We start from the raw sequence: 12,159 nt of genomic DNA on the forward strand, positions 1-12,159 counted from the left end.
GAGAGGATGAGTGATCTTGCTCAGAGCTTGGGAATGCCTCCAGGCATGGGGTGATGGATTGAAGTAATTATATTTTCATCTCAGACTGGTATCTGAGATGCACTTCAATTTTGTATGTGAACAGAGAAGGAATACTTGTACTATGACCTTGAATCTAACAATGTTGTTTTATTCAAATTGAAGAGTAGAAATATTTGGAACCTGTGTCCAGCTAATTTTCCAGTTGTTGATTTCTACAAAATGTAAAGGGTGTGTTTTTTCTTCATTTGTAAACTTGGCTCTTGCTTCTTTTCCAAATATACTTTTTGGGCCTAGTAAGAATTGAAACTGGATTATGACATACATGGGAGAATACCAAGGTTTTAAAAATGATATGGATCTCAAACAATTTTGGCAGTATATTGTCAGAGACTTGCATGTTCAAATAAATTTTGAGCCGTTCAATTACTTAATAAGATTGGTGGGTTTCATGTGTACTCTTTTACATGGTTATATGTACCATCTAAATTGTTAGCAATTTGTGTAATAAATTACTGGAGATCTTTATCCTTTAAAAATCCTTACAAAGGCATGTTAAGCTAAAATTGCAGAATAATTTAAAAAAGGAAGTAATTAAAGTTGAATTTGAAAAGATGATGTTAAGACAATCTATATGACATTTATCATGTTATTCATTGAAATGAAGGTTCTCATGTGACAATCCACATAACGTTTATCTTTATAAAATATGGACGTTAACGTATGTTTGTAAGGAAGTTGCAGTAAAAATTACTTAAATGAATCTCATGCTTGCATTGAAGAACTTGAGGAGTGACAATATTAATCCAATTTGCATCGGTCTATAACATGAAATGTAACAATTTTGTCCTTAAAATTATAAATGCTAATTTGAATGAATGATTCTATCCTACCCACCATTATGTGGAATTTCAAGTTAGTTGAAACAATTAAACAAAGAACTTCCTCAAAGATGACCAATTATCGTTGCTAATCATCTCCAAACAATCTGTCAAGATGTTGGTAATTCTTTCCCAGCCAAAAACGATATGAAAAGAATGTATGCTCTCTTGGGTTGAAATAGTGGAACTTCGTGCCCAGCTCCTCTCACTGTAGCAAAGGTTAACCCATTGTACACTTCTGTCCATCCTCCTACCTATAAAAGGAATTTAATTAGCAATTTTTTCTTTCAACATTTCTTTTATGAATTATGAATATCAATATTTTTGTCTGATCGCTTCGGTTTGAAATTCGGATTCTTAATAATTTGTTGCACGGATTACAATAAATATGAGTTTTTCTAGGGTTTACTTATTCAAAATGTGTGGACAGACAATTTAAAATTGTTTGGACAAGTAAACTTCATATTAGCTGTCTCATATTTGCTGTCTGAATTATTAGCAATTCGAATTGTACTTTAATTTATGATATAAGTTATGGTGTTATGCCTTTTTAATTATTGATGTGACACTCTTAACTTATGTTCTGTGTACACGAGACACAAAATCTTATGTTTAAGGAAGTTGTGATTGATTTGGAATGAAATTTTGTGATTACCTGACCACCTGAATACCATGGATACCACCTGGTTTTAATTGCAAGATTGAGATGGCTAAGAGAAAACCTAGTGGCAGTCACTGGAACTACTGAATCTGTGTCTCCGCTGCATCAAATTAGAAACAAAAGCATTAACATATATTCCATCTCCCCATCCCTTTAGTTGCACTTGAAACTTTTCAAATTAGAACAAAGTTTTCATCTAAATTGAGCTTAATTTTTTTTTTTTTTTTTATTTAGTAAAATATTAAATTAATTTGTGTAAAAATCCCAAAAGGGGAACGTACAGTGAATTGAAGGGATTCAGTACAACAGCAGAAGGGTTACTACCATCAGTAAATGGAGTTTCTAAAAAAAAAATGGAGTCGAGTCAGGCTTGACTCCATTTTTTATCAAGCACATTTATCATCATAGACACTATTTAAAGAATCAATATCAAAATATTTTAATTTTTTCACTTTTTATTATTATTCAAATAAAAAAATCACTATAAAACAAAAATTTTTTACTTTTTTTATACCACTTTTTTATTTTTTTTATACCAAATATTCTTATTTTTTTCACATCAAATTTACATCAACTATAGTGTCTAGACCAACCAATTTACCAAACAACACCTTAAATGAAGTTTTAATGTGACACTCTTTCCATAACAAAAGCATTAATGATCTGGTCAAAGAGAAAAATTGAGATTTTAAAATGATCAGCAATGGAGTCTTATCAAGCACAGTCCAGCACTCAACCTTCAAATCAATTGGCTAGAGAAAGTAGATGTTGTGTCATTTTTATGTGACAAGACAATCTGAAATTGATTTTTCAACTAGAGAAAGGGAAAGGTGACACGCTGTCATGCAACCAATGCTTCACTTTCAATTACTAAGAGTCAGAGGCTTAATTAATTACAAGTCTTCCTTGTTTTCCTAAGACTTATAATCAATGCCCATTTAATGTAAAAAAATGGCCATTCGTGTTATGTAAATCATCTAAATTTTCGGGTAGCATTTTCAATTGTAACTTTTACTTGCTGGAACTTCTCCTTTACAGTGGAAAAGAATCCCTTCCTTCCACAAATTCTATCTGAATAAATTAAGTGCACAAAAATCTAAGAAAATTCCTTCAATAGGCTTGTTCCTTTTCGACCAAATTATCCCCATTTAAAGTAGACATTATTCCAAAATATTTTTACATTGGTTTTGTTCTTTTTTACTGTGGAAAAATCCAAAATAGAAAGGAAAATAAACCACCCAATACTTTACTTCCTGCTACTTTTAACTCTTTTAGTTTACACTTTTCTTTTTTCTTTTTTCTGGAAAGGATGATAGGATTGAATAAGAAATAAGAACCACAGCAATTATTTTACAATATTATAGAGGTTTTATCAGAGCTTATACCTGAAAACCCAGATTCTTAGACCAGCTGCAATCAGCTCCTTGTATGTGGGTAGCAGAGAAGTTTCAGAATCGTTCCAGTTCTTTATAAGAACATCACTGCATGCCCCATACAAAATTATATTAATTTCCGAATAAGATATAAATTTCATTTCATACTAAAAAAAAAAAAAAAAGGAAAAAAGAGTATGTAAATTACGTATATACCTGCATGCAGTCCATTTGTAAGGAATTCCAGTAACATTTGCATGCATTGCCTTCTGCACTTCCGGCCGGTTAAAATATTTCTCTGCATAATTTTCAGTACAAGGATCGTAGCCAGAAACCCTCCGACGCAAAAGAGTATTTTTGAGCCTCATAGGCTTCATTGTAGTGTTGGGCAACGCCAAGCAAGATGGTGTATATATACTGTATTGATCGATGTCTCCGAACTCATGGTTCATGGCATAACTCACTGAATCATCACATTTCTGTGATGTTTTTTCCTCCTTGAAATTGCAGTGCTTTAGAATTGAATGGTAGCTTGTGTCTGATATCATTGCATGGCTCCACCAAAATGTGACGGTTCCAATGCTGTCATAATAGTTGTCTGTTACGCCATTTCCCACCTGCATGCATTACAATTTCGTTTAAAAACTTCGGAAAATGTTTAGGGTATTATAGTTTTCATTATCATCTTTTACAAACCGATAACGTGAGTTGGCACGTAAGTCACATTTTAGTAGTTGATATAACAAATATTATGTAAACTGTCACGTGACACTTTACGTTTTAGTTGCTGATGTGGTAAATGCATGCCATGTGAATTAACACAGCAGTTTATAAAAAATTTATAGAAAAACTTTAATACCACTACCAATATTGTAGATGGATTAACTTACAATGAAGCCTTTAAGGTTGATGAGGGGATGCATGTTTGCTTTATTGTAATCGACAATTTTCTTTGCCAACTGAGGAACATAATGCCCTATTAGAAAAGAGCAAAAAAATTAGCTTATATATATGTAATTACTAATTAAGAATTCTTGAGAAAGTAATTAATAGATTAATTACTAGTTGTTGCTTATATATACCAGCATAGCTTTCCCCAGCAATATAGAATTCTCTATATTTGTATTGTGGAAACCGTGACATCCATCTAATTAGAAAGACTAGAGCATCCTGAGCTGTGTCACAAAATTGGTAACTAATTAGGCTTCAACTAAGAAATAATTTTATACCAACAAAACAATAATATTATATAATCTTCGTTGATTTGTTGTTACCCGTCCGTTTGTCTCCAGAATCTTCAAGGTCGGAGCTTGTATTTGTGTAAGAGAAACCAACACCAGCAGGCGATTCAAGAAACAATATATTTGCTTCTGTAAAGCATAAAAAAGTAATTAGAGTTAGATATTTTAGAAACAAACTAAGACAAAGTTTACCAACTAGCTGCTTTAACAATTCAGTACGCGTGGACGAAATACACTAATTAAATATGCTAATTAAAAAAGTTTTTTTAAGAATTTTTTTTTACTGGAGGAGAGCTTGGGAGGGCACTGAGTCCATCCTTGTTGTTAAAGATATTACAGCTTTGAGTACTCTGATTCACAGCACGTTTGACGTGCATGAACAGTCATGCACGTCCAGCTAATTTTTTTTTTTTAATATTTTAATTATAAAAAAAAAATTAACTGGGCATGCGTGCTGTTTAACATCACCCTACAACTTTTATTATAAATTTCTTATAAACTGACATGATACTTATAATCATGCCAACCACTAAACAATTTAATTTTGATTAATTTTTTTCTTCCATGTGGTGCCATGTAGCACATATAAATTGCTATATTAATTTGTAAAAAAATTATAGTAAAAACTTAATAACTCAAATATTTTTCTTAATTATTTACTAATATAAGAGCTAAAAAAAAGGGTCATAAAAGTCATGGTCATGGTGTCTTAATCATCCCTTTTTTTTTGGGTCATATAGTAGAAGTTTGATTGGTAGCTAGCTAGCTATAGTAGAAGTTTGTCAACCATTTGACCGAGATGGATAGACTAGCATGTTGATGTTATCTATGCGTGATCCATGTGATGATGATTAATGCATGTGCCATATATGAACATGTTCTAATTAAATTCTCCACAATATAATTAAATTCATCAAAAGAACAAAATGAATAATATTTAATGGTTACCTGTATTCCACGCATACTTGCTGAGATAAAGAGATGCACCAGTTCTGTTAATTCTAAATGGCCCGATTTCCTCTGATGCTCCATATGCTACTGATGAACAACCTGGTCCTGCATAATTCCACAATTTATTATTAGATAATTGCAACCTGCCCTGCATAATTACACTATTTATTATTATATAATTGTGGTCAATCTCTTGAGATCAGCATAAATCTTGTTTTGAGCGTAGCAATAAAAGAAAAGATAAAATATACTGCTTGTACTTCAATACAAAGCTCAAATCGGGAAACAAGCTTAGACTGATTTATAAAATTAAACTTTTTTTTAAAGTTAAATTTCTAATTCTGTCTTTGGAAAATTATGCAAATAAACGTTTGTAATTAATACACTTAATATGAATAATTCATCTTAACATAGAATTAACATTTTGTGATGTCATAATTAAAGTTTAATATAATATCCCACTTTATTAATTTGCTAGGTGTACGTAAATAGATAACTAATACCAGCACCGACAAATCAAAGCAGCTCCATCCCATATATCTATAGTCAAGTTCCTGTAAACATTAGGTGTTGATTTGACTGCATAATATCTGTACAACTTTTTCACAAACATGTATACTATTTGCCTCTGCAAGACTGCAATAATCAAAGTCGAAACCTACCCATTTAAAATTATATATTTTATTCTATGGGATGTCAGCTTCCATGCACTATTTCAGGCACAATTAATGTTAAGGAAAACAATCTCTACAGTGGAAACCAGACAATTCAGGCAAAACAGAAATTATCTACCGCCACCTACCATGAACGATTCATTGAACAGATCCTCTTACTGTAGATTCCTAAAACGATTCTCAATTTTTGTCTATATATAGCACATACAGTCTATATATATATATATATATATATATATGTAACAAGAAAATTATGGAATTAATAGAGATTTTTTCTTTTTTAATTGATTAAGGAAAAAGGGTTACAAAATATTTTCTATTCTTAATCTAAAATGAATAGAGAATGAACTATCTTAAAATCGAAAAAGGGATGAGTTTTTCAACAATAAATAAAAAATAAACTAAAATAGTGTAAAAATAATTATAAAGCTTAAAAAATAGGTCAAACAAGTGATCTGATCCTCTCAAAGGATCGCACAAAGTGATTACAGAAGCAAAAGATACACAGATTAAGACGAACTTATTTAAACCTTCACATAAAATAGAGTTATTTGTTCATATCATCTTCATTTTTTTTTTTTTTTTTTTTTTTTATGGTAACCTAAATATTTTAGTATTAAACTCACTTAGAAGAGCTTGAGCATACTATAAGAGGAATTGTAAAAGTATTAATTAAATAGTTAAATTTATTTTTTTGTCAATTTAAATTTTTTAAAACTTGTGACTGAACTAACTATCCTCGTGACTAATGTTATTTAGTAAATTGTTTAAAATAATCATATAATTAGAATGACATAATAATAAAAATCAGTCTTTTATTTTTTCTTTTTACAAATCTTAATTAAATGACTGATTTTCACAGTGATACTTTCTTCCAAGACCCGCTCTATCCATATCCTAACATGATTTGGAAGTACTTCTTGTTTTTTTATCTCACATTTCCTGGTCCCAAAAGGGGAAAAAAGCTTAATAACCCTACATCATCATCATCACCACCATTGGTGACTTCTGAATGCGCGTGCTTCAAAGATGGAAGTACACACAGAGCGAGTGTGAATATCCACAAGAGAGAAAGAAAGAGAGAGATAGAGAGACAGAGACAAAGGCATCTTTTGCAAGGACAATATGGAAAGATCAGAAAAGTTGATCAAGCGAAAAAGTAGGTTCACTTTTGAGCAGAATTTGGTGTTTTCTCTCCCCCCAACAACCTCATTCACAGACAAACAGAAGAAAAAAAATTCACTGAGGTAAAGGAGTAGTGCTTTAGAAAAGAGAGAATAAACGTCAGTTTTGGAAGGAATGAGGCCTATATACAGACACAGAGAGATCACGAGAGGACCCATGTGGCTGTTTTTTTCTCCATGGTGGGTGCAGTGGTTCACTACCCGATTGATGGTGATTGTTGGCGCACATTAGCCTGGTTTAGTGCCTGCCTGCTAATGTGCTCCATCTCATGGTTGATGGGAGGCATAGAGAGAAACAGAAGGGTCTTGACTCTTGAAGTTGTGTACAAGCTAGGACACGTGGGGTGGTGACACGTGCAAAGTATATAGTTTAATTACATATTTATTGGCGGCCACAAATAGTTTGCTCAATCATTTTGCCATCAACAACATTATCCAAAATTAATTAAGATTGTCTTTATAACCACATAATACTAAACTAATAATTGAGTATTGACTTTTAATAATTACGATTCAAAGCATATGAAATATTTGTGTGAAATGTAACATTATTCACGATAATGTTACATTTACACATGATGAAATAATTAAGTAACAGAAATTAATAAATTCATTTACTTAATTGATTTCTGGAAAGCAACTAATTCGATCATGGCTTGTGTTTAAATCTTGTCCTTGCATTCCTTACAACTTGTCAATGTTTGATTAGTTATTTTGAAAAAGACAAGTCTTTCAATGCCTTTAATGGCTTCTGCAAGTGTCAAATGGAGAGTGTTCCCCAAAAGGAAAAGAAAAAGAACAACTTTTATACATAATATAGTCGGTGGAAAAATAAAAGTGAGAAAATAAGATGAAGAAAACTTGCCTCCGTTGAGCCAAAGAACAAGCGGTTTCTTCTCGGGAAAAGCAGTGGCTTCGGTCAACCAGTAGAAGAGAGCTCGGCCATGTTGCTCGTTGACCGGAATGTAGCCGGAAAATTGAGAAAACGTGACCGGTGGTTGTCCGGGGAGAGCTGAAATTCGATCCAGCTCTTGTTGTTTTGGGACGGCAGAGATGGCGGCGGCGGTTGAAGAGCAAAAGAGTAAGGAGATGAAGAGAAGGAATGCCATTGTCTCTCTCTCTCTCTCTCTGTGTGTTTGTTCTTCAAGTGAAGTGAAGAGAAATTTGATGGGTCAATTATAGGTTAGTAGGGTTGGGGTTGCAGCTGATGTTGCTGCATTGCTACACAACTGCAAGTTGGGCTGCTCTGTGGACCTTCTAGCTCATTCTATATCTCTCCCGATTTAGAGAGAGAGAGAGAAGAGGTGGTTGGTCCTACAAGGCAATTGATACCTGATCAGAGCTTAGTTAATAACCCAGAAGCAGAATCATAAATGCATCACAAGAGAAGTAACTTAAGGATAAAGATGCAATGTGCGAATTAGGAAATATGACAATTTCCATTTCAAATGAACTAGATAAGATTCGGTTAGGTATAGTAGAAGGATATTTTTGTCTTTTTATTTTTTTAGAGAATAAAAATATTCTTCCACTATAAGTAATTGGATATTATCCAGTTCATTTAAAATGGAGAGGATCTTAAGTCGGATTTCTCTATTTTATTTGAACTAAATAATATCCTGTTAGTATTTTTATCTCCTCAAAAAGATAAAAATACTTATTCAATATAACTAATCGGATATTATTCAGTTCAAATGAAATGGAGATGATGTTGTTCCCTCATTGATAGCGTTGTTTCCGGTGTTAATGAGGTCAAATGAGACAAATTTACCTTTTGATTTTCAAAATTCTTTAATTTTTTCAACGAGAAATGTTAAACAAATTCTCACCTTTATACTTTCAAGTGTTTGTATCCTAACTTAGCGGTCATTAAAAATAACTATCGTATTCAGAATCTAACAATAATCTATCTAAAATTTAATGATAATTTTCGCTGACCAATCACTTGTTTTAGCATTAATTCCCACTTTCTCAAAAAATTAAAAAAAAAAAAAAATCTACTACAAATTCTGAGCAAGATAACTCATATGAGAGGTTGTGTCAAACCAATTACCTAGGTATTTGAGCTTGGCTCGCCTCTCTCCCTATATATGTACATTAAATTATCGGTTTGATAATGAATATGCCAAGCTCTCAATTTTTTCAAATTTCTAATATTTTTACTTTATATATCACATTAATAAATTATTATTATTATTATTCAAATAAAAATTCATTATAAAATAAAACTTTTTTACATATATCTAGTTACTGTATATCACTTCAATCACTTCCCAACTAAAAATTACTTACTTGACATTATCACGTAGAGTTAAGATGTAAACTCAAGACAGTCGCTCTGATACTATGTTAAATTATCATGTAATTTAAAACTGATAAGTAATTTTTAACTTATCCATTTAATTAATTAATATATTAACTCTCTCTCTAGTGGTCCTAAATATATATAAAGAGAGAGAGAGGATATTGGAGGTGAATTTGATGTGGGGTTGGAAGTCTTATGACCTCCATCGGCCTGCACCTTTTGATTCTTTGGCTATGGCATATAAGACAAGAGGCGTTGGAGGCCTGGTCTATTAAGGACTGCTCATTAGCCAACACAGAAGTCTCCATCACCTCATAATTTCTCTTGGGGTAGTAAAGCCCCTAATTCTTAAACATATGGTGCAGGTCAAAATCCCTGAAATTTTTCCAAGGAAAAAAGAAAAAAAAAAAAAAAACTCTTTCGAATTCAACGACAAAACCAAACTAACTTGGACAACGACATTATTGATTGTTTTTTCCATTATTGGACAGATGTCTGTTAATCAACTTCAATCTTTAATTAGCAAATTAATTAATAATGTAAAAAATGGGATTGATTACCCGTTTGGTGGGGTTGTACGTGAAAGAAAAAACTTGTCTGTTTAGTGGATGTGATGTGGAGGAGTTAAAAGGTTTGGCCATCCTTCAACAAATTATCATATTTTATATATAAACGTGCAATGAAAGTGGTTCAACAAATTTGATTGGTCAAATTTAATTAATTAGCAGACCTAGCTAAAAGACAAGTTTTATTATACCTTTCTTGCACATCAGGAATCAAGGTATATATATATATATATATATATATAGTGCAATTATTTCATTAATCGGAGTTTCGTTGCATTAATTTTGCCTAAGTAAGAATGATGACATTTATACACACTTAATTAAAAGTAGATTACAGAGCAAAGAAGCAAAGGTACTTTATGTGACATCATTATATTATAGTTTGTCAATAATTTAAAGATCAAGCTTGTCCTTAATTTACTAATTAAGGTGAAAAAAAAAAAGAAAAGAATAGGGATGGTACATATAGAAATAGATTTTAGCTTGAACATTTCGACTAGTAGAAACTAGAAACTCCTAAACTCAGTCTCTAAACAAATGGCATATATATACATATTTTTTTAATAACATGTAAGTTATTATATGCTTTTTAATAACATTTATAAGAAAGCACGTGATTCTCACATGATTAAAGACAAGTGCCATTTGTATAGAGACTAGTTGTAAGAACTTTTACAATTTAATTTGTAGGAAATTTTTATCCAAAATAAAATATTATAATTCATATCTTGATACCCACTCTCAGACACTTATTTAGTTGATTGGGTACCGCCTTTTTTTTTTTTTTTTTTTCAAAAGAGTTTTGTGGTTCGTTTTAGAAAGTGTACTAATGATAAAGCTAGCTATATCTGAAAATTCTTTTACCTAATACGATCAGGATCTCCTATAATTTTTTAAAAAATTGTAGATTCTTAAATTAAATAATTTAGACCGTTTCTAAGTATCGAAACAATAAGAAAACACCTCATATTAAAAATGTGGCATATTATCAAGGCAACCATAAATAATTTTTCTCCCAAAATACTATTTTCTCATTTTTGCAGAGATACTACTTCTATAGAAAACAAAAAGACAATTTTTGACCCAAATTTTTTTACAGCATAGACAGCAAGAACCTGATGAAAATATACTCAATTCTCAATTATAACATGCCACATTTTTAATATGTGGCATTTTCTTAAGTGTTTCAATACTTAAAGTGGCATAAATTTCATAATTTGATTATCTACAAGATCTTAGATCCGATTTGGTCAGACACTCAAAAGTCTTAAAACGGTAGGTTAATTTCTTCCAAAATTCCCCTCCCCCATTTATGATCACAAATTATAAATATAGCTGCACTTGTTGACCAATATAGATGAGATCGATCTCTCCAGTCTCCATGAGCACCACATGCTCTGACAATGGTGATTGAATTAATACTCCAATAGTAGTGATCAGTCTGACCTAATTATATATATAGTCGTTGCTTCTTCCTCTAAAACTCTTACTATTATAGTCTTATAGATGCATGAGATCGATCTCTTCCATGATTTCCGAAATGCTGTTTCCTCACATTAATCCTCGTGCCTTCTGCAAGCGTGCAAAACCTCTCTGTACCATGGGGAACATCACTGTCCAGGAAGCTTCTCCTTCCTTCTTTATTCTCAAGAAGATGATGAATATGTTTCCATCTCCAACAGTGGCATTCAATGTTCATGCACCCGTGACATATATAATAAAAAATGGTGGAAGAGAAATTAATTTTTGAGGGCATACTTTATATAAAACATATATTTTTGAGGGATTTTTTTAAATTTTTTTGGAGAACTAATTTATGGAGCCCCTCAAGCGATAATTAAGTTAGTTTCGCCCCTATATATGGCGCAGTTCTTGAATAAACGATAATTGATATGATTATTTTGAACTTGTCAAATATCAAGATAATTGAAATTAAAATATGTCTTGTTAAAAAACACACATAAAGTTATGGGTCTTTTTTTTGTTTTAAGAGGAAAATTTTGGGGCAATACAGCCTTTTACTACAATTTTTTTATAAATTCACGTGACAGTTCATATTTTATTGGAATAAATGTTGACCGTTACGTGTCAGTTCATATTTTAATAGTTGACATGATAAGTGCCACGTGAGTCCACATTTTAGTGATTGATATGGTGAATATCATGTGAACTACCATATCCATTTGTGGGGGACTTCTAGTAATATATAGTAGTAGTACCACAACGACACTCTTTTTAATATTATATGAATATAGTAAAATGAGTTATAAATTCAATATTAATATGCATGATATATATATATATA

At 31.6% G+C, this 12,159-nt stretch overlaps 1 protein-coding gene across 1 annotated transcript; it reads right to left on the minus strand.

The window, feature by feature from the left end:
• Positions 1–830: 830 nt before the first annotated feature.
• On the minus strand, positions 831–8,223 carry LOC132184285 (serine carboxypeptidase 24-like). Its single transcript, XM_059597858.1, has 9 exons — positions 7,849–8,223; positions 5,123–5,230; positions 4,208–4,303; positions 4,016–4,108; positions 3,824–3,909; positions 3,150–3,550; positions 2,946–3,041; positions 1,555–1,660; positions 831–1,153 (listed from the first exon to the last, which is right to left on the minus strand). Exons 1-9 carry the CDS (start codon positions 8,090–8,092, stop codon positions 1,010–1,012), a joined length of 1,374 nt encoding a protein of 457 aa, XP_059453841.1. The 5' UTR covers positions 8,093–8,223; the 3' UTR covers positions 831–1,009.
• Between the last annotated feature and the right edge of the window lie 3,936 nt (positions 8,224–12,159).

Source organism: Corylus avellana, chromosome ca6 (genome assembly GCF_901000735.1).
Source record: "Corylus avellana chromosome ca6, CavTom2PMs-1.0".
NCBI lineage: Eukaryota > Viridiplantae > Streptophyta > Magnoliopsida > Fagales > Betulaceae > Corylus > Corylus avellana.

What these genes read in the sequence shown, in the direction of transcription:
- LOC132184285 (XM_059597858.1), bottom strand. Translation starts at nt 8,092, where the DNA reads ATGGCATTCCTTCTCTTCATCTCCTTACTCTTTTGCTCTTCAACCGCC. An exon ending in TACAAATGGACTGCATGCAG is followed by an intron (nt 3,042 to 3,149) that starts GTATATACGTAA and finishes TGGGGCATGCAG; the next exon opens with TGATGTTCTTATAAAGAACT. An exon ending in CTAAGAATCTGGGTTTTCAG is followed by an intron (nt 1,661 to 2,945) that starts GTATAAGCTCTG and finishes AATTTGATGCAG; the next exon opens with CGGAGACACAGATTCAGTAG.